This window comes from Corythoichthys intestinalis, chromosome 4, assembly GCF_030265065.1.
Source record: "Corythoichthys intestinalis isolate RoL2023-P3 chromosome 4, ASM3026506v1, whole genome shotgun sequence".
Taxonomy (NCBI): Eukaryota; Metazoa; Chordata; class Actinopteri; order Syngnathiformes; family Syngnathidae; genus Corythoichthys; species Corythoichthys intestinalis.
Window position 1 is genome coordinate 51,566,206 of NC_080398.1, and position 27,976 is coordinate 51,594,181.

Genomic DNA, 27,976 nt, shown 5'->3' on the forward strand with positions numbered 1-27,976 from the left:
TTTGGAGTCCTTCATTATTACAACCATCCCAAACGATTTAAAACGCAATAATACTCTAATGCTGCGATAAATTTCAGGAGACGATAGACTGAGGTAGTCTTGCTGCTTTACTATATTTTGTTATTTTATGTAATCATTAATTTATTTGGCTTTCAACAGATTCCCTCGTGATTGTGTATGTAGAATATACCGTATTGGCCCGAATATAAGATGTTTTTTTTTTTTGCATTGAAATAAGACTGAATAAAGGGGGGTCGTCTTATATTCGCGGTCTATACGTTATACCCATTCACGACGCCTAGATGGCGCCAAATATCATTGAAGCGAATGCTGAACTTGAGGAGTAATGTTCTGTCATGACAGATCTCAGCTACTCTTAAGTTTAACCAGTTTGCATTATTTTATTGCAATGTTTTTCCTTATTCAGATTTGTTTCAAGACTACAGTTACAGTTAGACCTCACTTTGATGGTTATTGCAATTTTGTTGTTTTATCGCAATAAATTGGTTTATTTACATTTCAAAAACCAGAAGCCATTCATTTACGAATGTGCACTTTAGTTTACATATTTAAAGGTTCAGATATAAAGATTTGAATGAAGCAAAATGCTTTTTCTCTCAAATATATTGTTATAATCACTTTTTTCAGATGTACTGTAATTATTTTTTGTATAAAAAAAGAATTTGGTGTTCAAAAAGTCTTTTTTTTTTTTTTTCAAACGAGTCTTGAAAAAGAGGGGGTGGTCTGATAATCAGGGCCGCCTTATATTCGGGCCAATACGGTATGTTCAGGCAACATTCTCTCTTTTTTATGTTTATTTGAAACAAGTTAAAAAAAAAAAACTCCTTCCCTCCTGTAAAAGAACTGCAGAGCTCTTTTAATGGAGTTGCTATGTGCACTTCTGTTAGAGAGCTACAGGCTGCTGTGGGTTTTTGCTTGTTGACTGATGGTTCATTTAAAGTGTTTATGTCAGCTGGCTATTTTTATTAGGCTTCGGTACCTGGTGATTGTCATTCACTGGAGCGAGAAAAAAGTGGCCAGGTGAGTGCAAGTGGGAGCAGAAGTCAGCAAGAGGTCAAGTTAGCAGGAGCCCATATGTTAAAAGGGGGCGGGTAATTAGCGATGGGGTCCATTGACATGGTAAAGATGGTCAAGACGTGGGTAGATGGGGTCTCTCAGTGCAGCGTATTAAAATCATCTGCAAAAAATCTGTCTATGTGCTCCATCTCTCCCAAACTGAAGATTATCGTATTAGATTCACTGTCATGGGACGATGACCTCATGCTACGTCATGATTCTATAATAAGAGCTAAATAGACGCAGGGCTGTAGTCTTGTCCATTTTGCCTGTTTGAAAATAGTGTTCACACCTCAGGCTGAGGAGATAATTGACTCACATCCGGAGTAATGGCGCTTACGGAGCAAGGCGATGAAATGACATTGCTATTGGACACCCTAAATGCTGCTGAATTAATCACACATGGAATTATTTTAGCCAATAATCCACCTTGGCTAACTTTTGTACTCTGTTTATGATGGACTTTGTGCAAAACAGAGCGGAAAAAACCTTGGGCCATGCAAATTGTTCTTTTGGTGACAGTTCCTGTTTTCTAACTATGGAGCACAACTGAGGGCTTAGGTGGTTGTCACGGAATAAGATCTAAATTGTGATGGTCAATATCATAGTGCAGAGCCAGAGGCAATCAAAAAGAGCACTTGGAACTGATGAATACAGTTTGGTAGGAACGGTCAAAATTTTAGTATACATAAGGCAAAAATATTGCGCAATTTTTTTTTTCACGATCTACAAATAAGGATTGGTTTGGTAATATGTAAATTAACTGCAATTACAATCCAACAAAATCTAGAACAGGTCTCACAGGCGTTTTGTGTATGCAATTTTTAGACTTGTATACAAGCAGTAGAAACACTTTTCAATTTTTATAACATGTATTTTAAATACTGTATTGATATACAGTTAAGAAATTAATTAAAAGACTCATTGTGCTTTTAATTCAAATGCTTTCATTACCTCCTTAGTTTCATAATTAATCTGAATGACAAATTTTTAATACTTTATATTATATGATCACAGTTAAACATCTGGTCACAATTTCTAAATTCAGTAGCAAAACAAAGTGTGTCCAGTCTCTACATTGGCAATGTATGTTTTTTTATAGTTGAACAGAGCTGTTGGTGCAGTTGCTGATCAAAGAAAACACCACAAGGGTCACATATATTACTTAACACTGACAAAAGTAATAATAAAAACTGGAAATTTAAAATTAAAATACTTATGAAGGTTTTTTTATTGTGGTTCAATAAGAACAACATCCCAGGGATGGCCAGGACTTAGACTAGAACTCTATTTAATTCATCTACTGTTTCTGACTGTGTATCATATTGCCTCTGCAAAGCCCTTTGAGACAACCTTGTTGTGATATAGGGCTGTACAAATAAAATTGAATTTAATTGAACATTTCAAGATAATGCTAATAAAACAGGTCTGGACAGATTTTTTTTTTTTAATTAGGGATCAGTTATTCTACCACCATCACTGGTCTCTGCAAAGTCACTAATGAGTCACTCTACCTATTTAAAGGGTGACAAGTAGTCACTGTGCTGAAGGGCTGCCATGACTAATCAACTAATCAACTATTTCAATAGTCGATTTATTTAGAGAGGGGGACATCTCAAAAATGTCCAACATCTCTTCTTTGAGCCTTTTAACAGTGATCATTCTCAGATTCCTGTTTAATCGATGAAAACAGACTGATTATCCTGAAGTAATCAAATTAAAAAATTTGCAAACATCTGATTTTGTTGTCATACAGTATAGTAATCATAGTAGACAGAGTAATCAATGTCCAACGTCTCAGTGCATAGGTCTTGCTAAATAATAATAGTTGGTTAAAAAAAAAGTGTTATATAAAAGCCAATTATCCAAATAATCACAAAAATAATCATTGATTAATCAGTTGTCAAAATTGTTTATGACAGTCGAATTGTGAAATTTGATTACATTTTGTGGTCAACACAACAGAGACCTCTGAAAGTGATTTTTTTTTTTAACAAAGTTATTGCTTACCATGGAGTTTAAAAAAAATCTTGAACTGTTTACAGTAGTTTACATTATTTGCACAGACACAGCTGTAGACAGAGTATAATAATGTACATACAGTAAGCCTGCAACCACAGGTAGGAAAATGGTGACAATGGGAAATCAGTTAAATGCCATTTAATTATTTCAAGGTAAATTTGAAAAAAATACTCATTGGTTCCCTAATCAAAAGAAAATAAGAGGGAGAAAAAAATAGAACAATGAATGGTGAGCAAATTCATTTTAATTGGCCTGACCCTTTGGTTACGTTGCTAGGTTACGGATGGCCTGCGGTTCAGGATGTTGATTTAATCTTTTGCCATTCTGTGAGGACATGCTCATTCAACAGGACAAGTTTAATTGGGTTGAAAATGTGTGCTCATGTACAGTATGCCTTTGGAAGAATGATAATGTTTATATTCTGCACCATTTCCTGTGAATCCTTTTGGAGAGAGTGCAAAAATGAATCTTGTGTACTAATAATGGAGGCCTCACAGGAGGTATGATCGTACCTTGGAGCTCACACAGATCAAATATAATTTCATTACATAAATCAATTTTTGCAATAGCTGCAATTGTATTACTTTATAGAATTGCTGTCCTTCCATCCATCCCTTCCTTCATCCATCCATCCCTCCACCCCCTCCCCCTCTCAGAACAAAACCCCGAGATACTTAAACTCCTCCATTTGGAGAAGTACCTTATCCCTGAAATAGAGAAGGCATTCCACCTTTTTCAGACCAAGGACCATTGTCCCAAATTTCGAGGTGCCGATTACCATCCCAAATACTTTCTAGTGAGAAACATCCAGTGAGAATTGAAGATTGCAGCTTCATGAAGTCAACACTGCAAAAAAGTAGAGATACATACTGAGGCAACCAAACTATATTGCCTCAAGCCTCGGGTACACCTAGACATTCTGTCCATAAAATTTATAGACATAATCGATGTCAAGAGCACCCTTGGCAATGCGGACCAATCTCTGACATCAGTTGGACAGGTATCTAACAGCCAATAACAGGGGGTCCAGTACCTCATACTCCGGCACACCCAAGTCCATAAAATACATGTAGACTGGTTGGGCAAAATTTTGCAAATTGGTGCACTGCTTTCCTTTCCTGAGAAAGCGGATAGTGGACCAGAATTTCTTCGAAGCCGTCTGAAAGTCATTCTCCATGGCCTCGCCACATTCCTCCTATTCCCAGGTTTTTGACTCGGTGACCACCAAAACCAAGTTCCGCTTGACCAACCGGTACCCATTAGCTGCCTCTGGAGTTCCATTGGCCAAAAAGGCTGACTGCATCCATCAATGCTGGTATCTACCAACTGGTTTCGTGTTTGCTGCCACTACAGGCAGCAACTACCTTACGGCCGCAGGACCATTTTTGCAGTGGAGGTACAGAACATGGTCCACTCGGACTGTCCCCAGACATGGGAGATTTCTGCCGGAGGTGGGAGTTGAAGCTCATTCTGGCAGAGGGACTCAGCTAGGCCTTCCCTGCAGACCCTCACAAAATGTTTGGATCTGCCGGGACGAACCAGTCTCCGTCCCCCACCACCGTAGCCAACTCACCTGACAGCTCTTCCCCTCTCTTCACCCGAGTGTCCAAAGAATGCTGCCATAATTTTGATACAACTACAAAGTCAATTAAACTGTGGGCAAGGGTGTCTAGGTGTCAAGTGCACATATGAACATCCGTATGTTGGAAAATGGTGTTCTTTATCAAAATCTGCAACGAGCGCAGATGTCCAATAATAGAACACCACTTGGGTTCTGAGCGGGGGGGGGTGTTTGCCTGGCACGGCCAGACTGTTCTCCCTGTATTTTTCAAACACTGAGAGAAAAGTCTGGGACCGAGCCCATGAACGGCCTCTCGAGCAGGTACAAAATCAGTCGACAAATCAGATTCGTTTATTTGCGTGACGTGTTCTTAACGAGCAACGTCACTCTTGCGCGTCAAAAGTCGTCTCCACAACAACACAGATGGTGAACAGGTGAGCCGAGAATATGTTCCAATCCACGGTAAAATCAGTTTTAAATTACCAAAAACACATCGACACGACTTATTGACAACAGTCTGTCTCGCGCTAGCCATGTTGAATAAACTCCGCTCTCCTCGTATGTTTACTTCCGCGCGCAAGTCCCTCGTCCTGCCCTCATCGTTTTACTAACGTCACGTCTGCCCGTCGCTGATTGGTCCACTCCGCTGTCTGTTTGCTGTGGCTTACTCTGCCCTGGAAATAGCTGGAACAGCGGTGAGTCTGATGTACCAGGCAAGGGGGGCGTACCTTCCAATTACGCCCCTCCAGGTCTCACTGTCAATTCCCACGTGAGCGTTTAAGTCCCCAAGCGAAACAAGGGAATCCCCTGAAGGGGCGCTCTCCAGCACCCCCTCCTGGACTCCTAAAGGGTGTTGGTTGGTTGGTTGGTGTTGGTGTTATACTTATATAGCGCTCTGCTGCTATTTGGTGCAAAAACACAACAATTAGGAGGCTTCCCTCTCTTCTACTGAGGTGAACCCTAATTTTCAGTCACTCAGCCTGGAAAAAATAAGTATACCCACACCTGTGCGGCGACTCTCGTTGTGTGCAACTCCAGAATAGAAGAGTCACCGTCAAGCTGTCTTTGCGCCCAATCCCCTTGGCCCTTCCATTAGGTGTTGAGCCCATTGGAAGGGGAACCCATGTTGCTTCTTTGGGCTGTACACTGCCCGGCCACCAACGAACCCTCCTCCAGGAAAATTGCTTACTAAACATTTAAAGGAAATGGGGGTATATAGTAAAATAGTTTTGTGCTATTTTAGTATTTTAGTGCTATTTTAAGTGTGAGCGTGCAATGTTTGTGTCGTGTTGTACTTTAAAAAGCCAATTCATTATTGTAAACTGGTTGGGAAAAGCTTGAACTGCTATGCTCTTACCCTCCGTTTTTCCTTACCTTTTTGGTTTCTCTCGCCCCTTCTCATACATACAGCTGGCTGGTCGTGGGTCCAAGGAAAACAAGTGCTCTGTAAAAGCAGTGGAGGAGATGCTGGAATCCATGCAGATAACTATGTCCTAGGTGTCCTCTGCCTAGACCTTCCTTCTTCCTCACACTCTGACCACACACTCTGGAGCCATATGGCAGCTCTAATAGCCCTATGACCTGAAGTGAAACTTAATCTAACATGGGTTTGTTTTGTTTTGTGCCCTTTCAAGTTGGGGTCTGGTAATTGGCTGAAATTGATATCGGCAGTGGCCAAATGTTGCTTCCTCCCAAAAGAAAACATTTGTCCTCCAAGCTGATATAAACTGGCTTTAATATATTTTACATTCAGTTGTCTTGACCTAATAAGCAACAGTAATGTACACAAGAAATAGGGTAAGATGTGCAGTCAATGCTATTTATCGAGATGTCGGAGACCTGTCTGCACTGATGAATAACAAAACTTGCCTTTTTGTCAAAACTAGCAAAATGTCTTAATAAAAGTTTAACTGATTATATTTTTTGGGGTGTTTTAGTTATTGTGGTTTTTGGTTCGTCTCCATTTGTTGAAATGTTTTACATGGGTGAGGCACACTGATACTTAACCGCACCTATTCTGTCCTGGAGCAGAATTTTAAATATTTTTGTGTACTCAGTTTTTAAATTCTTCCTTTGACTTATCCGAGGCAGCAGCTGCATCAACTTTTACGCACTGTATAATGTCTCACATCATTTTACGCTTTACGCTGTATTGGAAAGCAGAACAAAAACATTATGTAAACATTAACAATGTTTTTAGGTCCATTCTTTACACCCAGTAAGCTATCAAAATGATCTTCCATCTTAACCTGTCACTCTAAACATCCAAGTTCTGGTATGTGCGGCTGGGTACACATTTCGGAAACATTTGTAAGTACTGGACTTTGGGACATTAGAATATCTACCAACTACCATCCATCCATCCATCCATCCATCCATCCATCCATCCATCCATCCATCCATCTTCTAAATTGGTTATCTTCACAACTCATAGCTGATCTGGAGCTTTTCCCAGCTAACTTCAGGCAAGAGGCAGGTTGCGCCCTGAACTGGTCGCCAACAAATCACATGGCACATATAGGCAAGCATTTACACTGCACAACAATTTAGATTCTTAGGCTACGTCTACACTAGAACGGATAATGGCCTTAAGTGTGTAGTTAATTAGACAATACGGCGGCATGTCGGCTACACTAATGTACCTCTTCTCTGTGTGTTCTTGCACGGGGTAGGTAGTGTAATGTAAACTACGGACCCACCGCTAGACTAGTGTCTCCGTATACCTGTAATAATCGGATATAAAGGAAGTGACAAAAATGACATCAGAGAGTGCGCCATTGCCATTTTCAGTTCGGCTTTTTAAATAATGAAAGCAATCGATTAGGACGTGGCATTCCTGTTCCTCTCTTCTTTTCCACAGCCATTGTTTACAGTTTATCCTCGAGAGTCAAGAACAGGGGTAGAGAACCTATGCCTCAATAACCATATCTGACTCTCTGCCATCCCGTCACTTTAAATGTGGAACAGGCCGGCTCGCTTGACATGAACGAGCTGTGATGAGCTGATGGTACGTTCACACATTTTTCATGGACCTTCAAACTTGCGTCGGAATAATATGCTTCAATTCAGTGCCCATTTGTGGTCCTCCTGTTGTGGATTGATTGGAGATGGACATACACAGCCCGTCTTGCGCGTTAAGTCTCAGCTCAAGCCAGCAGCGGGCTTGGTCGCCTCCCCAACTCAGTGCTGACCAAACTGGAGTATATAACAAAATGGGTAGAGGAAAATTAGACCATTAAACTGAACAGTACCCCGAGTCATGGAGTCGCGTTCAGTGTCGCTTTCATGACTTTTTCGCTTGTCAAAATTGTCTCCACTACCATGAGAGTGAGACTCACGAAATGGATGCCCTGAGAGAGCCTCCACCTGTCTCAGCCACTGTTAAATACTAGTCCCCTGGTTGTGGTTTTCACTGGTTCCACTTCCAGGAAATATACGCAGTAACGATGTCAGGCTTTCGTTGTTGTTTTCCAAAGATTTGTTTCGATCACAAGTCGATGACTGCTTGTAAAATCCGAGCACGCCCTCACACCGCTTGTTGATTCAAGGAAAAAAAAAACTGCTCACAAAACAGAGTTCCTAACCCCTGATCTAGAAAGTGTAGTATTCTCAAAATTTCATGCCGATGAGAAATGAATTTCCGAGGTAAACCGCCCAGACGATGACGTAACACATGAGGCTGCTCTTTTGCGCAAATGCAGGGGAACCTTGCAGAAGTGGGGGGGCGGGGGTCTTAAACATGCATAGTGCGGACAGGTATTAAAATAGTTTGCAAAATAACCGTGAGAAAGTTATCTCTCCTAGTTTAGACGTAGCCTTAAAATACCTACAAGCAATATTTTGGAATATACAGTATTAGTACCCAGGAGAATTTTAATGCAAGGACAGGGACAGTATGCAAACTCCAGAGGAATGCCATAGTCCAATTCAAATCCGCAACATCAGTAAGGTGAGGCGGATGGGCTAAGACTATTTCACATAGAATTTGTAGATTTAATCATTAAACATGATGAAACTCTGATTTAGCCTTAACTTGATTAACATACTGAAGCAATAGTGCCATCTATAGTTCGAGCAAAGAACGAATGGCGTACCGCAAGCAATACGTCACTTCCGCGCATTAATATTCATGAGGTTAGATAATGTTGCTAAGGGGGGGCAGGCGACTTGTCCCCGATAGGAAATAAATGGAGATAAACCAACCAATTCGCTCCAAATATGATGTCCCTGGTGCCAAATTCACTGGCAAAGATGTGGAAGAACATAAAAATGTTCAATTAAAGCGATAGCTTGAGTGTCGAGGGCTGAAAAAGACGAAAAAACGAGCCGACCGAAGCAATAGCCTTAGCTTTTTTATCGACACCTCTTTCTTACGTGACGAACAATGACATTCTCCTTATTCAACAAGCTACCCTTTACCACCAGCCCTGTCTTTCCTATATATATTATATCTTCTGGTTGTCCTACGTCTTTGACCGTTCTTCGGGGTAATTTATATTTTGTGTAGCGATCGCAAATGCTACTCAGTGACAGCCAACGAACACTTTTAATTTTTTTATTGATAACAAATCTTAATTCTATAATTAATTTACACTTCCCCCTCACGAAAGTGTTTTTTTTTTTTTTTTTTTTTTAACGTGTTTTTTTTTTATTTACAACAGAAAATGTTAACAGTGTCAGTCAGATATTTTAAATCTTTTCAGGTCATTCATTGTTAGACAAGCAGCACGGGACGTCACGCTAAAAAATAAGTAAAAAAATATCAAAATGGCTTACCTCTTTGTCCTCTGAAAGACCGTGCCAACCCAACAAAATGTTTACTGCATAAATGTTTACTGCCGAGCTGGCGTTAAAAGACCGTGCAAGTTGATTCATTCTTCACATTTTTTCCTCCGAGTTTTTGGTTTCGGGATGTATGAAGAAAACATCCTTCATATGTCGTAATGTCTAGAGTCGTTTCTACAAGTTCCAAAAAAGCAATGTGTGATCGCCATGTTCGTTTTTGAAAGATTACTGGAGAAAAGTAGAGTTGAAAAGAAAAGAGTTGTCTCGTGCTGTCAAAAAAATAACTTTTTCTCCAGCTCTGATTTAATTTCATCGCTAAACATGGGGCGGTCATTATTTTGCTTTCCTCTGTGCTGTCCAAACAATTTAGAGTAAAGAAAAATTGATTTGACCATGCTCTGACAAACTGTAGAGCACGGGTAAGGAACCTTTTTGACTGAGACCCCCCCCCCCCCCCCCCCCATAATTTTTTTTTTTTTTTTTTTTTTAATCGCGTTAACGGGCGGTAATTAATTTTTTTCATTAATCACATTAAAATATTCAACGCAATTAATGCACATGCCCCACTCAGACAGATTTAAATGACAGTACAGTGAAATGCCCACTTGTTAATTGTGTTTTATGGAGTTTCGCCGCCCTCTGCTGGCGCTTGGGTGCGACTGATTTTATAGGCTTCAGCACCCATGAGCATCGTGTAAGTAATTATTGACATCAACAATGGCAGGCTACTAGTTTATTTTTTGATTGAAATTTTTACAAATTTTATTAAAACGAAATCATTAAGAGGGGTTTTAATATAAAATGTCTATAACTTGTGCTAACATTTATCTAAGAACTACAAGTCTTTCTCTCCATGGATCGCTTTAACAGAATGTTAATAATGTTAATGCCATCTTGTTGATTTATTGTTATAATAAACAAATACAGTCCTTATGTACCGTATGTTGAATGTATATATCCATCTTGTGTCTTACCTTTCCATTCCAATAATAATTTACAGAAAAATATGGCATATTTTATAGATGGTTCGAATTGCAATTAATTACGATTAATTAATTTTTAAGCTGTAATTAACTCGATTAAAAATTTCAATCGTTTGACAGCCCTAATATTTTTTAAATAATGTGATTCCACTAGAGACATTCTGTGTAGGTATATATATATATATATATATATATTTTTTTTTTTTAAATCTTCGTCTCGCCCACCGGGCAGTATGGTCTCGTCTTTCAAACTCGGGCCCTTTACCAGAGGCCTGGGAGCTTGAGGCTTCTGCGCAGGATCTTAGCTGTCCTTAGGATTGCGCTCTTCTGAACGGAGACGTCGGACTTTGTTCCTGCTATCTGTTGGAGCCATGCACCCAGCTTGGGGGTTACTGCCCCTAGTGTCTCGATCACTTTGTTTCGACCACCTTGACTCTGGGGTCTCCAGTCCGTACTCGTCACAGATGTTCCTGTAGACTTTGCCTGCTACCTGGTTATGTCGTTCCATGTATGCCTTGCCTGCCAGCATCTTACACCCTGCTGTGATGTGCTGGACTATCTCAGGGGCCTCTTTGCATAGCCTGCACCTGGGTTCCTATCTGGTGTAATGGACCCTGGTCTCTATTGATCTTGTGTTTAGGGCCTGTTCTTGTGCTACCATGATCAGTGCCTCACTGCTGTCTTTCAGTCCGGCCTTTTCCAGCCACTGGTATGTTTTTCCCCATGTCCCATATATTTACATATAATGTGTGTATAAGTATACAGGGGTTGGACAAAATATTGGAAACACCTCCTTCATCTAACTCTTTTAGAGACGACGGTGGTGGAAATCGATGTCCTAATTGAATTTTTAAAAACTGACCATGACTGCTCAATAACGTTGAGGTCTGGGGATTGTGCCAGCCATACGAGATGCTCAACCTCATTAGAATGTTACTCATGCCATTGTTTCACAATTAAGTTCAATAATTATGATGCCAAAATGTTAGGTGTTTCCATTATTTTGTCCAACCCCTATACACTAGTATATTCATGTATGTATGTATATAAAGGGTGGGACTTCAATGTGTTAATCATAATTAAGTAATTACAACAACAACAGAAAAGTTTGTGCGCAATGCAACGCGGCATCTCTGTCACAGTTTTCACAATTGCTGGTTCACTGATTATGTTTTATCTTAACAGTTTTTCTTTTTAATCAAATCTATACAGTATATATGTTTATTACATTCTATTTGAGGTCAATTGCAACATTAAACATCCACAACAAAGAAAATTAGATATTGAGGGTCAAAATACAAATTGTACAATATTTTCCAATGGCGCCCTCTATCTCAATGCTAAAATAGAATGGAATATGCACTAATGAAAATGAGCACAGATTTGCCTTATTTAACTCAAAAGAATCAGTATAGACACATATAAACACCACCACAAATGCATAATAATAATAAAGATCATAAAAATATACAACAACACTCGCAGGCATGCTCCTTGTAAACGGCCGAAACAAATATCATCGACTAAAAAAATATATAATTATAAACCATGGGGTGCTCTGCTTTGCTGGGAATTTAAGGTGGTGGCACCACTCTCCATTTGCACCAAAAAAGAGCAACGTTCTGTAATACATTTTTTTGTGGTCAGAAGGTGTAACATGAGCTGAAATTCATAGAAGTCTTTCAGTACAGTACGTGGGACAGTGCCATGGGCTTTACACTTATTGATGACACTTTACACAGTAGACACAGGAACATTCAGGTCTTTAGAGATGGACTTTTGTAGCCTTGAGATTGCCCATGCTTCCTCACAATTTTGCTTCTCAAGTCCTCTGACAGTTCTTTGGTCTTCTTTCTTTTCTCCATGCTCAATGATGTACACTCAAGGACACAGGACAGAGGTTGAGTGAACTTTAATCCATTTTAATTGGCTGCAAGTGTGATTTAGTAGACACCACCACCTGTTATGTGCCACAGGTAAGTAACAGGTACTAGTAATTACACAAATTAGAGAAGCATCACCTGATTTTTCAAAGGGTGCCAATACTGTTGTGCGGCCCATTTTTGGAGTTTGTGTAAAATGATAATGATTTGATTCCCCCCCCCCCCCCCCCTTCTCTTATGTGTTTCTTCATTGCCAGCGAAATAAATGAAGACATTACTACAAAAACATTTGTAATTGCAATCATTTTCTGGGAGAAATTGAGCATTATCTGACGGAATTGCAGGGGTGCCAATACTTTTGGCCAGCACTGTATGTGGCTTGCTGCTCAACCTAAACATTTTTACTGAAGGTATCAGAAAGCTTTTGCGACAATGGAAGTGTGTTTAAAAGATGGGTTGTTGAAAAATGATGTAAATGTAACTTTCATATTGTATCAAATAATAAAATGTCCCATCTAGTGTTGAAGCTTACAAGCGCATCAGAATGTAGAATGAACTTAAGCCTCATGTCTGAGCCATATTCCATGATATTTTCATAATTGGTTGCAGGCCAATAAAAACTGGGCCACAGGCCTCAGTTAGGCCTCCGGCTGTACACAGCAAAAACACACCTCCTTAAAACTAGTTAAATTCCCTTGTTTTCAGTGTAAATCTACAAAAAATGAGTGAAATTATCTGCCAGTGCTTCAAATAAATTTTACTGTAATTTCTGGAAATAAGAAAATTCGTTAGCTCAAAATAAACTCAACAGACTTATTTCAAGCAATAAATTAGTATATTTAATCTTTTAAAAAAAACTTGTTTGACAGAAATGTTCTTAATTCAAGAATATATATTGTTAAAAACATTATTTGAAAGCAATTTTTTTCTTAGATTTCGGTGAAAAATGACCAACTTTTAGATGTATGGAGTTATTAAGAACAAATAGTAATATTGACTAAAAGTAAGTGGAATAATCTGACGCATTCATCTGTTAACTACACTTTAACACTCAAAACAAGATGGAGAAAATTATTTAACTAGATTTAGGAAAAATTATCAGATTAAAACGTAATAAAGTTGCAGTGTAGTTTGGACACCACCACCCATACGACATTGGCTCATTTTACTGTGTATAATAAATACTGTTAGTGCTTACTATAATCCTGGATTTCCAGAGATTTTCATTGGCAGAGGGTAACTTGTCCTTATTCCTCTTTGCTGGCCAAGTTTTCTGTATGAAATGATAAAAAGTGTACACTTTCAATAGCTTCCATATAGCAATAGCCAAAGACGATAATCGTACTGTACAGATACACACTTTGCTACCTGCCAATATTTCTTGCAAAGAGAATGGGAAAACAAATTAAAGGAAAAATAACAGTATAAAAGTTAAGTACTGTTTTCTGAGAAGTAACAGTATTTTAATGGAAACAATAACTTACTGATGGGGACTTGGTCATGTTGAAGCTAGAATTGGCCGGCATAGGTTCGTTCTCCCACTCCTTTCATGTAAAGGATATACGTTTTATAAGATGCAACGGCGAATTCAAACTTTTTTGAGGATAATGACTCCTTGTGAAAGCCTACAAAACACATTGTCGCATGTGGTTAAACATCTTAAAACCGTTAGATCTACTAAGTTCTACTACTGAGTTCTGATCTACTTACTAAATTTGACTTGTCTGTGTAGAGTCATATTTTCCAATTCATCTGACATGCTTGGTGGTAACTTTGTCCAGAAAAGCAATATTTAGTTATAAAACAGTGAGAACTACTGGCTAATTAACTTGGGATGGTGATACTCTCATTCATCATCTTGTAAGGATATCATGAAACTTAAAGTGTTTCTAGTTTTCATCTAGTGCCAATATTATTATAGTAGAGCAGCATTTCCAATTCTTCATCCAGCTGACTGACTTACAGGGAAAAGCAGGGTACACCCAGCACCGGTTGCCATGAAATCACAGGGCACATAGCCTACTGCAGACAAACATGAACAAACAGCAAATTTTCACTCATATTCACATTTATGTGCAATTATTATGCTTTTTCCATTTCCCCAGCATACATGTATTGGAGGAAACTGGAGTACCTAGAGAAAACCCGAACCACCGTAATGAGAACATAACTACATTTAATGTAATCTAATAGAAGAAGAATAAACTATACTAGATACAAATCTAAAATTGTCGTTTTCAATCATATTGCCAGGGATTTAAAATGTGATTATAATTTCTTTGTAATGAGACAGAGAGTTGAAATTCTGCCATAATCTTGAGTAAATCTAAATTGACTTTATTTATTAACACCAAAAACACCTCTTAGCTTAACCCGGGGGTCAGCAACCTGCGGTTGTAGAGCCTCATGCAGCTCTTTAGCGCTGTCCTAGACTAGTGGCTCCCTGGAGCTTTTTGAAAAATGTTTGAAAATGGAAAAAGATGGGGGAGGGAAAATATTTTTTTGGTTTAATATGGTTTTTGTTGGAGGACAAACATGACACAAACATTCTTCTAATTAATTTATATTGTAATGAAGTTAAACCTGGGGTGGCATCGTACAACAGAGTGGTGTGTCATTCTCTGTAAGATGCACTGCAGGGAAAATAAACTAATCATGAAGGCTCATTGGTTTTATGGAGCTTTCGAGTTTTTGTGAAGGGCTATATAGATAAAGTTGATTGATTGAGTGTGTATTTGTAGCCAACTTAGTCATTTTTGATAGTAGGCTAATGTATCTAATATACTGTAGATCCATACAGCATGTGCTGCCTACAATATAAGGCTTATAAAAGCCTTTTAATTTTTTTGTGGCTCCAGATTTTTTTTTTTTTTTTTTTGGTCCAATGTGGCTGTGTCAATATTTTGGGTTGCCGACCCCAGGTTTAACCTATCTATGAATAAATACAGTGGGAAAAGCTATTGTCATTGTTTTCGGTCTTACTCCTGTTTTTGACTAATTTTGGTTGCAGACTCTAAAATTCATCTTTTTTTTTTTCTCATATCACGTTTTTTTTTTTTAATTAGCTGTAGGGATGGCTGAAAAGGTCAGTTGTGCTGTTGTTCTTCCCCATGAGCACCTTAACCAAAATGCCTATTGCTCTGTTATTCGTGGACTGATCAAAATGATTTTTGTTTCGTAAATTTTAGGCATGTATTCTCGGAGCCTGATTTTTTGTTTGTTTGTTTGTTTGTTTGTTTTTTTGTGTCTCCGGGCTGATTAATTGACTGCTGACATGTTCCAGTATATAACTAGTCCAGTTATCCAAATTAAAGCAATACTGCATCGCATTTTTTCGGTTACTGGGTGGTCATTGTTCATATGAACTTGTTTTAGCTAATAGGATCACTGTTTTCGTGAAAACACTGCACTTCAGATCAGTGCTCGTTTAATTAAAAATGTAACATTTTGAAAAATAATAAAAATAAAGGAACTGGCATTTTTTTCCACAATGTTTTTATAAAGGATATAACAAGTTGTGTTCATGTAGTAACACAACATGGTCAGTCCTCAGTAGGTGTTTTTATTTTATTTTTTTTACATTGTTTTTATATTTACAGTAGATTTGCCAAGCCACTTGGTGATTATGAAAGTGCAAACCATATGTAGGGAGGCCTTTGCTTGGGTGGGGTACATGACATTGGTTGTTAGATCTTTCTTCAATGTAAAGCAGGGATCCCCAACCACCGGGTCGGGGACCGATTCCAGTCTGTGGCGCGTTTGCCCACCGGGCCGCAAAGAAATAATAAATCATTTGTTAACAACCGCAATCTGGCATGTGTCTCTTGACACATCAATATGCCCGTCTACTCTATTGACTAATCCGAGTAGATATTTGCGTAGTTTGCCCTCCAGTGGTAGGCCACCATTACTGGGGTGTTTGCACACCTATAGCAGGTAGCATGGTTTAGCTGCTGTTGACTGTGTACAGCAAGCGGCACACTTCAGCAATGGCGGATGAGGTACTTCCGGTCGTTTTTCTTGGCATCTCCTCTATTTTTTATATCTATGTGCGCTTGTCCTCGATAATTATGTAGGTGCATCAGATTCGTTCCTGGAAATAATAAGCCCACACGTTAGTGAAGATGACTGAAAAATAGACGTCGTTGGACAGCTTTTTTATGGGTAGAAGGCCACCTGCTGTGCCCGAACAGGAGCCTACAACCAAGTCCATTCTGCATAATATGTGGGTAAACACTACAAAACGGGGCAGCAAAAGCGAATGCACTGAGAGCATCATACCTCATGGCAAACCGTATTGATAAAGTCAAGAAACCTTTCACGATTGGGAGAACTCATTATGCCTCCGACCAAGGATATTTGCCGTCAAGTTTTAGGAGAGGCCGCTGTTAAAAAAGGTTGATTCAGTGTATGGTGAGTTAATTTCCCCTGCACTTAATGGTCGTTTTTTGCCCCGTCATGTTATTTTACATTAACAGTAATTTTCTGCAACACATTGCCGGCCCGTAAAAAAAATAAATAAATAAGGCACACTTCACACCGGTCCGTGGTGCAAAAAAAGGTTGGGGACCACTGACGTAAAGAACATGGAATTAAAGCAATTGACATCGGGCAAAGCATGTTTTCCTTTTATTTTGTCCTGGAGCTTCTAGAAGGTTGCAATCTCATTCAAGAAGCCAGCCGATAGAAATGTGAGACCATTGTAACTATTCTGCCGGCTTCACAACTCATGGCTAGCTGACAGAATCTTTGGCCATGTACATGTCTGTGAACTCCTCAGCATTCTCATCTTGTCTTAGAACTTTGTCACTATGTAGGACATGATTCACATCTGAGAAAGGCAAGTTGCTGGCTCCAAAATACAGCTGTTCCTTCCAGCCAAGACTTTCCAAACCGCAAATTCCCATCTCAGGGGCTTCTCAGCCAAAATGCTCGGCCTTATCCCACACTGCTTGGAGCCTAATTATACAAGGGGGGGTTCTGAATTGGCTACTGATTGAACTTCCTGGGTGAATGTTAACGGCAACCACAGAGGGATATTTTATACACCGAAAGGGATTCAACTAAAGATGGGACAGTGAGGACTTACAGGAGGTTTGGGGTTGCCTTGGCGACATCTCCTATGCTGATATATTTACGCCTTTATAATTCCATGCAATCATCTCATTGAAACTGGAAACAATGCAATGAGATTATTTTACATTGCATATTCACTGGTGTGTGAACACTTCCTTCTCACAATTTTGATTAGCCACACACCACATTATCAGAGGTGGATTACAGCCAAGACCCTCCATCCAAGTACTGTGTGTAAGTGCAATTTGAAGTACTTATCTGCTCCTCAGTTTATTGTTACACACTCTGCTTGCTAGTCTATCAACACTCTTGATACTCCTCCTTGGCCATGCTGTCATTTGCTCACCCTTGACACTGAAACAGCCCCGCCATATAACAATTTACCCCCACTACCTGCTTCAGCAAGCCTCAGGTTTGCGCGCTGCATACACTCACCTGCAATGATCTTTACATGTTTAATGTCCCAACCATTTACTGTCTGTGCATGAGATCTGGCAGTCCTCATTTAACCGGTTTGTGGGTTCCTAGATTCCTTCTTTACCTTGACCCAATGACATCTAGACTGTGTTGCAGGAGCTTGAATCAAGTGCCGCAGCTGCAGCCTCTGCTCATATGTATAGTTTTACTTGTCCTTTTTCTTTTTAGTAATACTTGCCAATGCATTTTTTCCAGTTTTAATGGCACATGATACAATAATAAAGTAACAAATTGGACATGCAATCTTTTAAGCTTGCCCTCGTGGGTATTGGAAAGTATAATATACAGTACTGTTTACTGTTAAATTACCACTACTTTCATCAAAGAAAGATACCACTGCCTTTTGGATGACAAAAAAAGTAAGAAATACATGTGGATTCCACCCTCACAAAGATTTAAGTTTTCAGTTGAGAATTTAATAATTTAGTAATTAAAAGTGTGGTACAAGTGCATATGCAAGTGGATATGCTTCAACCTGTAAATCAAGATTCAAGCATAATTATTGATGGTAATATCACAACAGTTTCCTCTAGAACACATTACATATCACACCTATCATGTTAATGTAGACACCACAGCGAGCAAAACAAGATCTGTATCATCAGTGATGTATCAAATTCTGCAAGAGGCTGTAAAGTTTACCTTCTTTGTGTAAATTGACACTTGTGTGGTTCAGTTCAATATTCTCAATTGTCACTGCCTGTGTCTATTTAGCTCCTATTTATTGCATGGCAATGCAAGACAGTGCTGCAAAATATATGTGGAAGTAATACTGTACATCATATATAATTCGCTGTGCTGTACAATGATTAATTCTAGTCAGAAGGGTTGTGTTACCTTAACCTTTGTGATGATTGTGTTATATTCTAATAAGCGATTTAATATGCCAGTGAAAAGCTATCCCTGCCCCACCTCACCTGCACCTCTTTTAATGCACCACACACATCATATTCCACAGGGGAAGCTAAGGCGATGGGCGGGAGGGTCAGACAGCGGGGAAACAATTCACTGTTTTTGTCCTGCTGCTCCTATTCTATACTCTTTCCACTTCTGTTTCAACGCATACTGCCGTTTGCATCCAATCACGGTGTTGGGTTAATGGTTGTAAGTCGGGAACCTAACAACCATAATACCAGAATGCTAATTATGTCCCACTTTCTTACGGCGGAGCTCCTCAGGCAAGGCCTCCGCCTCATTTGCACCATAAGCTGCGGTGGTGGTTGAGTTCAGGGTTCCAGCCCCCTGCGTCCCGCAGTGACCATCTGTCGTTCTTTTGGCTCTTTCGTCCTCTTCCACTTTAGCCAGTTGTCTTGCTAGGGGCCCCAGTGGTGGGGTGTCACGGTCTCTGGTGTCCCGCCCTAAACATTGGGGTCTTGGGAGTCCCGCTGTGTTTCCGGCTCCATGTTGGGGCAGCGACAGGGGGTGCGGACTGGCGGGTGGTGGTTGGTGTGGGAATTGGGTGAGTGGCCATACGCCCCCTTGTCCAATTCCTATTCCCGAAGGCTGGCTGACGGCAACTTGTCCTAAAACTTGGTGCGTGGTTGGTGTTCCATCGGCTAGGACTTCTGGGTTGGTTTGAGCAGTGCAGGACCTATCCGATAGCTCCCATGCAGCGGTTTAGTTCTCGGAAAGACTAACACATACATTAGACCAGTGTATAAAACTGTGAACACTCACTCATACTCACAATTGATTTGTCCTGATACTTAGTCTCCCACTACACATTCCAAACACTGCTCACTCACTCACTTTACTCTGTCACACTTCCATCTGACCTGTCCTCCTTCTTCGTATCCTTCGGTTGCTGGGTGTATCCCCTCACAGGGTGTCCTCTGGTTAGAGTAGTCAAATCAAGATGACAACATGAGTGACATTAGGCAGCATTAGTATTCAGTTTTCTGTTTCTGTACCACCATTCTTAATTAACAAGATAATAGTTTATAATTCAAAATTCTGAACTAAAGTACCTGGTTCAAATAAATGAATTTTTGTAGTTCTGTTCTTTCTTCTCCCCAATAATTTCTGCAATATATTATTGACAGAGTCAGTACAGACTCACAGACAGCAATTATTTTTGTCAACTTTAACACTGAAACTGTGTCAGATTCATCTTCATATTCAGTTTGAATTAATGGGAATTAGAGGATGCATTTTTTTGTTATTTTACAGTATGTATATGTACTAGAATTCCATGTCACCATTCTGAAATTAACAAACCTAAAAACCAGAAGGAAAAAATCACATGCTTTATAACAGGAAATTAATTAGCTTGTGTCTGCAGCGACAGCTCATTCCACAATCTTTGAGGCCCCAACTGAGAACGTGCAGTGCCTGTAAGTTTTGACTTTGACTTTGGAACACATACAAAATTCCATCTGATGACATAAGGGAAAATTTCGGTTATGTAGATGAAGCAAACGGGACCACTACTGTGGGTCAAGAGCATGAATGGATTCAAAATGGAAAAGCAAATAAATAAAATAAATACTGGAATTCTATACATGACTTTAAAATTTGAGTGATTTGCTCCTGTTCCTTTGTGCCAGTTTAGAGCCATGCATCAGCAGTCTAACCTGGCTACATTTTGGCCATTGATGTTTGGCTGAGTACTTCAAGTGCCTATGACAGCAAAAAGCATGTTTAGTTCATATTTCACCATGTATTTTATGCTCCTGAATAAAATGGACCGCTTGGATGTGAGTGGAAGCGATCGATTTATTCAATTTTTTAAATCCCGCGCCATTAAAATGAGTGACTTCCGGGTCCAGTCTTGGGTTGAGGAAGCATGTGAATGTGATGTCACCCAGGTCACCATCTCACAACACAGCCATTGCTTTATTGCATGCATATGGACTGCAGATTCAGCTGATTTTACAGATTAATTCATTTATTTTTCAGATCACGCCAGCCAATGTGCTGCAGGCTTTTTGATGCTGCACTAGGGAGAGTGGTGTGAGGCTTTTTGGATTTCCAAAAGATTCATGTTTACCGCGATGGGCAAAACAGGTCCGACAAACGAGGAACCATTGGATGGACAAGGATGTGAGTAAGCTTCGTGTTTTATATTATGTCAAATACTGGGATCATGGCAAACGTTTTAACAAGGAGGTGGCTTGAATTTTTTTGTTCTTGCATTATGTGGGTGACAAACCACTGAGAAAGCCACACAACCAAGGACCGGCCCACCGAAAATGCGATTTCCTCGGATTGGCAACAAGCAGCTCTCTGCTCCGACGTCGGCCGGTTTGTCCACCGAGAATGGGCTATTTTCGGTGTTCATTCCAGGCGACCAGCACTGCCAGCCCGCCATTGTTCACGCTCTTTTCTCAGTCTCCGAAGCCAGGGCAGGGAAATGACAAAAGCTGGACTTACTCCGGTTGCATAAAATACCGTTTTAGAGGAAGAGGAAGAAGTCAGCAGTTTTGACCATTATGCAGTAATTTTGCCCTGTCGTACTGAAAATATGCATTTTTAATATTTCATATTCCATTTCGCACAAGACTTTTATTTGTCATGACCATACCATTTATTTAGCAATTGGGGAAAAAGAATAACCTGTAAAAATATTGGAGTAGAAAGATTGAAACAAAGGGGACATTTTGCTGCTCTCTGTTGCATTCCTGAATCTTCCCCATCAATGGGCTGAATTCTAAATCAGATAAAAACGTGACCCTGCTGGCGTCATCCTCCAGCTGGGGACGCTAGAGCGCTATAATGACAGGCAGGGCTAAACTGCAGATTAAAGGACTAATTTCTCGTCATCTGCGCTGCCAAATTGTTGTATAGTCCAATCTTCTCAAAATATGAGTGTAATTCACATAATAATGCGATTTAAGATTTTCTTTTTCTTTTTATGCTGTCACAGGCACTCTAAAGTGCATTGCAGTCCTGCCACTTTATAATAAAAGCATCAAATAAATAATAATAATGTAATTACGTTTTTGTTTGTAGACCACTTGTCCTTGAAGACACTTCACTGGTTAAAAAGAGGGTGAAAAAAATTAAGACAATACTAGTAAAAGTCGGTAACATGTATTTATGCTTTCATGGAATTTCAGTAAAATCGTGAAATTAGGAAGTGAGGCAATGGCCTGGTGGTAAAAGTAGGGTGGAAGAGGAATTTTGAGGAGTCATTTAAATGGGGTACCGCACGCTACACGTCACTTCCGCTCATTAAAATGTATGATGTTAGCCTCTGTGGCTCTGCTGTTAGCTAAGGGGGGACAAGCTCTTGTTTGTCCCTAATAGGAAATACGAATAGTGTACGAATGAGATGTTTACAGAGCTAAACCTACCAATTCTGTCCAAAAATCATGTCCCTGGTGCCAAATTCATTGGTAAAGATGTGGAAAAACATACAAATGTTCAGTTAAAGGGATGGCTTGAGTGTCAACAGCTGAAAAAGATGGAAAAAAACGAGCCGACCTAAGCTTACCCTTAGCTTTCTTTATCGACACCTTTTTCTTACGCCACTGACAATGACATTCTCCTGTTCCAACAATATATCCTTTACACCATAAGCCCCATCTTTCTTATATATTATATCCTCTGGTTGTCTTACGTCTCTGACCGTTCTTTTAGGGGACATTGCTGTTTTGTGTAGCGATCGCAAATGCTACTCGTTAACAGCCAACGAACACTTCATTTTTTCATTAATAACAAATCTTGATTCTATTAGTTTATTTACACTTCCCCTTACTAGAGCTGTTTCTTTACAACAGAAAAAGTAACAACGGTGGCAGCCAGATACCACTTTAATTTTTTTTTCAGGTCATTCATTGTCAGACAGAAGCAGCACGACAAAACGCCACGCTAAAAATATAGTCAAGATATCAAAATGGTTTACCTCTTGGCCCAAACAAAATGTTTACTTCATATGAAATTTGAACGGCTTCACTTTGCTGGCGTTAAGCTGGTCTTTTAGACGTCTGCGCCATAGTAACATAGTAATTTATATCTCGTAATGTCTAGAGTCGTTTCTACAAGTTCCATAGTAGTAGTGAATAATCGGCATGTCAGTTTTTGAAAGATTACTGGAGAAAGAAGGCCGAAATATATTGGTTTGCATGCGAGGGCCTGTATATAATGTCCTACTTCCGCTTTACGATGCGATGTCACGGTCTAAAAATAGCCTGTGTGCGGTACGCTATTCGTGGCCCCTAATCTTTTTTGCACCACAGACCAGTGTGATATGAGCATTTTTTTCACGGACCGGCAATGTATTGCAGAAAACTACAGAAAATATAAAATAACACGAAGGGGCTACAAATGAACATGCAGGGTGCAGGGAAAATGTAACTCACTATAGGCTGAATCAACCTTTTTTTTTTTTTTTTTTTTTTTTTTTTTTTTTTTTTTAACAATGGCCTCTTCATAAACTTGACGACAAATATCCTTGGTCACAGGCATAATGAGTTCTTCTCCAATCGTGAAGGGTTTCTTTGCTTTAGCAATACGGTTCACCATGGGGTATGTTGCTCTCAGTGCATTCATTTTTGTCACCTCGTTTGCTAGCTTTTAGCCACGTATTATGCAGAATGGACTTGGTTGTAGGCTCCTCTTCAGGCTCAGCAGTCAGCCTTTTCCCTGTAAGAAAGCTGTCCAAAGACGTCGCCGACCGCAGCACACACCCAACAGCAGCTAACGCTCCTGTTTACATTGACCAACGCTGTGCTGCTATAGGTGTGCAAACACCCAAGTAATGGCAGCCAGCCACTAGAGAGTGAAATACACAAATCTCGGATTAGTCAATAGAGTAAACATGCATATTGATGTGTTAAGAAGTACAGGCCAGATTGCAGTCATTAACAAATAATTTATTATTTCTCTGCTGCCCGGTAGCAAATGCGCCACGGACCGGTACCGGTCCCCAGCCCGGTGGTTGGGGATTACTGATTTAATTGATGGGAGGTCGTATATGTTGGTGCCCTTAAGGAGCGGCAGCGATAGAGTCCCAACAGATTTTGTGTTTGCGTCTTGGTATGAGGACGATTGTTGTATTATACACTTGGAACGTTCAGATTCAGAATTACCATTGCAAAAAAGCAAGCATATTGAGCATACAGTCAATCAGGGTTCAGTGTTCTGCCACACACACTGGTGTCTTCTATCAAAATGAAGGTTATTTAAAAAATATGATACATATTTGAAAATGGAAAAAATAAGTGCATTTGGTGTGAAGAGCATGGCTTTCGAATCAGCTTTGACAGACAAACATAAAACAGCCGAGTTTGATACACTTGATTGCCAAAACCCCAGCAAAAGCAAGGGCAATGTCTCAATGGTACAGAGTCAAATGAGCTGACTGACATTTTCTTGCCTTTTTTCACTCATAAGTGAGCCGAGATTAATGAGCCTGGCTCCACCCAGCAGACGCAATCCTACAGACACTGCTATCATTCAAACTGTCAGATCTATCAGTGGCACTTTAGTTCTACGTCGTTTGAATAAATAACACCCCTTGATGATGCACTCAATCTCATTATGTTCACAGTTTTACTTTACATTACCAATGATGTTGTCATTGTAAAAAATCCTTTGGCATTAGGTATGAAGTTCAGTCCAATTTGTAGCAAATTGTGCAACCCCGAACTAAGAGACAAATCTGCGGAATGGTTCACAAAAATCTGTTTAACGTACACCATTTAAATTGTAAAAACCCGTGTTTCATTCAAAAGTGCCCCATGACTTACAAATGGTCCATGGTGTATTTTATAGTTTCCTGAGCGGAATATGGGCGGCCCCATCTTGGACAATGTCTGCTTCGAACTTCCGGTTCAGAAAAAAACGACATGAATTACGGTTCAAGTAAGCAGTGTTTTGTCAAAGTTAAAACTGCAAAATAAAAGCAGAGAAACTCACGGAATCTCCATAAATGGATTCAGCACGACGTTGATGAGACGTGGATGCGATTTTAGGATTGTTCTTACCACTTCGTTGATCATTCGTGGACAAAACTATAACAACCTGTCAACCTATGTTGACGTAAGGTATGGATTGCTACAACGGCCACTTGAGTGACCAAAGTGAGATGAAATTACACATTATATTGCATTTGCCGAATGCAGAAGGGTTGACACGGATTTTGTTGTTACAAGGAAATACTACAAGCTACGTACATATAATGAAAAAGTAGTATGTTATTCTTTTTTTATGCAGATAATGATCGCAATAAAAAACATTTGGAGAACATGATTCCATTTCTTGTTTTATTTAAAACAATTGGTGCATGTGCAAAACAGGTCAATAAATCACAATTTATAAAATGTTTAGAAAAATATTAACGACGGTAAAGCATACGAGGAATGTATTATCAGACAACAGAGCTTAAGGAAGCCAAACTTTCACCCGACTTTACGAGACCCTCGGCAGCATTCAGATGGGCTTTCTCCTGCTGTCCTCGGTAATTTCAGCTCCAATAGCATATCTTAAAGATGCTGCAGTTAAAAAGTTCGTAGTTGGATCTTAGCGAACCACCATCTGTCCCAGCCCCTGCCTCTCGACCGCTCCCGGAAGTCGAGCCGTCCATCATCAAAGTAGAACGCACGTAGTCTCGATATATGTCCATCAAAGTACAAGTCAAGTTGTCTTCCCTTGCCTAACAGCGTTTTCCAGCTGTAAACAAACAAACAAAAACTTGTAACACTTGGATTCATGCGGTGCCATCAAACACGTACTGATTAGCAACACGCTAGCAGCAGCCGTAGTTGCAGTCAAAATGATTAAACTTCATAATTACAATCATCATTGTAATATCAATAGCAAAGGCAACAAGTCGTTTCATGCGCCAGATTTTAGGTTAGGATTTTTGGAGCACATACCTTCCATAAGACAGCGTCAGACACAAACGGCCTTACCCGCGGGAGCCTGCAGTAGTTGCAGACTGGACGTCTCCCTCCCTCCGGTTTTACGAGCACCCATGGTTTGTGGTACGGAGCATTGAGGCACTGGCTTGGTTCTACATCCGCCTTCATGAAGACAAAATTCCCGTGTTCGTGAATGAGGACATATCCAACTTTGTGTGTGTGCAACTAGTACTGGAATGCCTCGGAGCTTCCTGATGGCGTGTCCATCGACTGCCGTAGAGTCAATTAAATGTGATAATATTTTACTTGTAGGCCCCCACGGCCACTTTTTGATGTTGTCTTCCCATGTTGAGATGGCAGAAGGATGCGGTATTTCCAAATTGTGCTTTTTCAGGGTTTTTAGTGAATGATGCCACTGCAGCATCATTGAAGTCAATGGTAAAAAAATCGGAAACGGAAGTGGTAGGCAGACATAAGGAAGTAAAGCGGAAGTACCTCGGAAACGTATCTATAGGATTTGTCACATAGTGGCTTATTGTGATCTTATTTTAGATTGTTCCTTAGTTTTGTGTGCTGACTTTTATTTGCATTTTTTGCTTTATTTGTAGTGTTTAGTTTTTGACTTCAAGCATAATGTCACCTGTAAGACTCTGACCATTTCAAACAGGCAGATGAACAATCCAATGGAAAAAGAAGGACTGCATCATTTAAACCAATTGGAGGCTGACAGGGGCGGGACGGTGGAATGACTCTACATGATAAGAGGCACAGATGGATGGACATGTCAGGAGATGAAAAGCCAATGAGAGGCATGAGGCAACAACAACCAGGCAGACCTACAACGGACCATGTCAAGGCCTTCTCCGACGAGTGTCACAGTGTAAGACAGCTGCAGCCGTAGGGCGACAAGGTCTGTCTGGGCTGTGAGTATATAATTGCGACACCTAGCTGAGCGAGCTGAATACCGCGATAGTGGTGACCAGTGCTCTTGACCATGTACTGGTGTTAGTATTTTGTTGCCGCAGGCCCTGCTTTCAGTGGTGAGAAGGTCAACGTGAGCTGCAGTCCACACGACATACATTTGGACTCCACCACTGCGACAACCACTTCCAGTTCTTCCCCTTAAATGAACCTGGTTGTAATTTTCTTGTTTTAATAAGCAACATTTTTCGTAATTTTTTAGTTTTTATTTAGTGATTTTTATAGTTTAAGCTTTCACTTGAGGCTTTTTAAGTTGTTCTTTTCATATTTTTACCTGTTGAACTTTTGGAATAGTCACCTGAATTTATGGGTACAAGTTTCAGCAGCAAAGCCATTTTGAATAAACATCGTAACTTGTGAAAAAGCCTCACATATCTCCTAGGCCGCTCGGCGTTGCTCTCAACTCAGTATTTCAAGACTCACCCATCCTGACAGCCAATCTGCAGAACTTGGTTTTCAATTATCACATTCACCCATTTACCCTGTGACAAATTCTTGATGTGAGGGTTTTCAAAATAATAGTAGTGCGATGAATGGTATTCGGTGTGTGCCTGCCCTGCAAAACAGTTCGAGCTTATAAAACCTTAACCTTAACATTTTACAGTGTATCACAAAAGTAAGTACACCCCTCGCATTTCTGCAGATATTTAAGTATATCTTTTCATAGGACAACACTGACAAAATGACACTTCGACACAATGAAAAGTAGTCTGTGTGCAGCTTATATAATAATTTATTTTCCCCTCAAAATAAGTCAAAATATAGCCATTAATATCTAAACCCCTGGCAACAAAAGTGAGTTCACCCCTTAGTGAAAGTTGTCAATATTAACATAAAACATGTCAACTGTCAGGTATTATTATTATTATTGCTATTATTATATTTTTGTTATTCTCATTTTTATTCATAATTTATTTGTTTTGCTCCTTGTAATTGCTATTTGCAATAGTAACGGCAGTATTTATTAAAGATTTAGGATAGGTTTTTGGGCTGTGGAACGATTAATGGAATTATAATGTATTCTTATGGGAGGATCCTGCTCGACATACGACCATTTCGACTTACAAACAAGCTCCTGGAACTAATTAACTTCATATGTAGAGGTACCACTGTATACTTAAATATCTGCAGAAATAAGAGGGGTGTACTCACTTTTGTGAAACACTGCAACTATATTAAATTCAGCTTCCATCAGTTGCAACAGGTGTAGTGTATGCAATTGATTAAAGGTTTAATGATTTGCAAGTCCTTCCGTAATGTTTACGTACATTTTATATTGTCATTTGGATATGTACAGTGGTACAAATAAGTATTTAGTCAACCACT

At 39.8% G+C, this 27,976-nt stretch overlaps 1 protein-coding gene across 1 annotated transcript in view; it reads left to right on the forward strand.

Moving 5' to 3' along the window:
• Positions 1–6,579, forward strand: part of emc2 (ER membrane protein complex subunit 2) — a 36,480-nt gene extending 29,901 nt beyond the window's left edge. The window contains exon 11 of the mRNA XM_057835003.1: positions 6,071–6,579. Coding sequence (XP_057690986.1) covers positions 6,071–6,157 — 87 coding nt within the window. The 3' untranslated portion in view covers positions 6,158–6,579. The remainder of the gene's footprint in view (positions 1–6,070) is intronic.
• Positions 6,580–27,976: the final 21,397 nt, after the last annotated feature.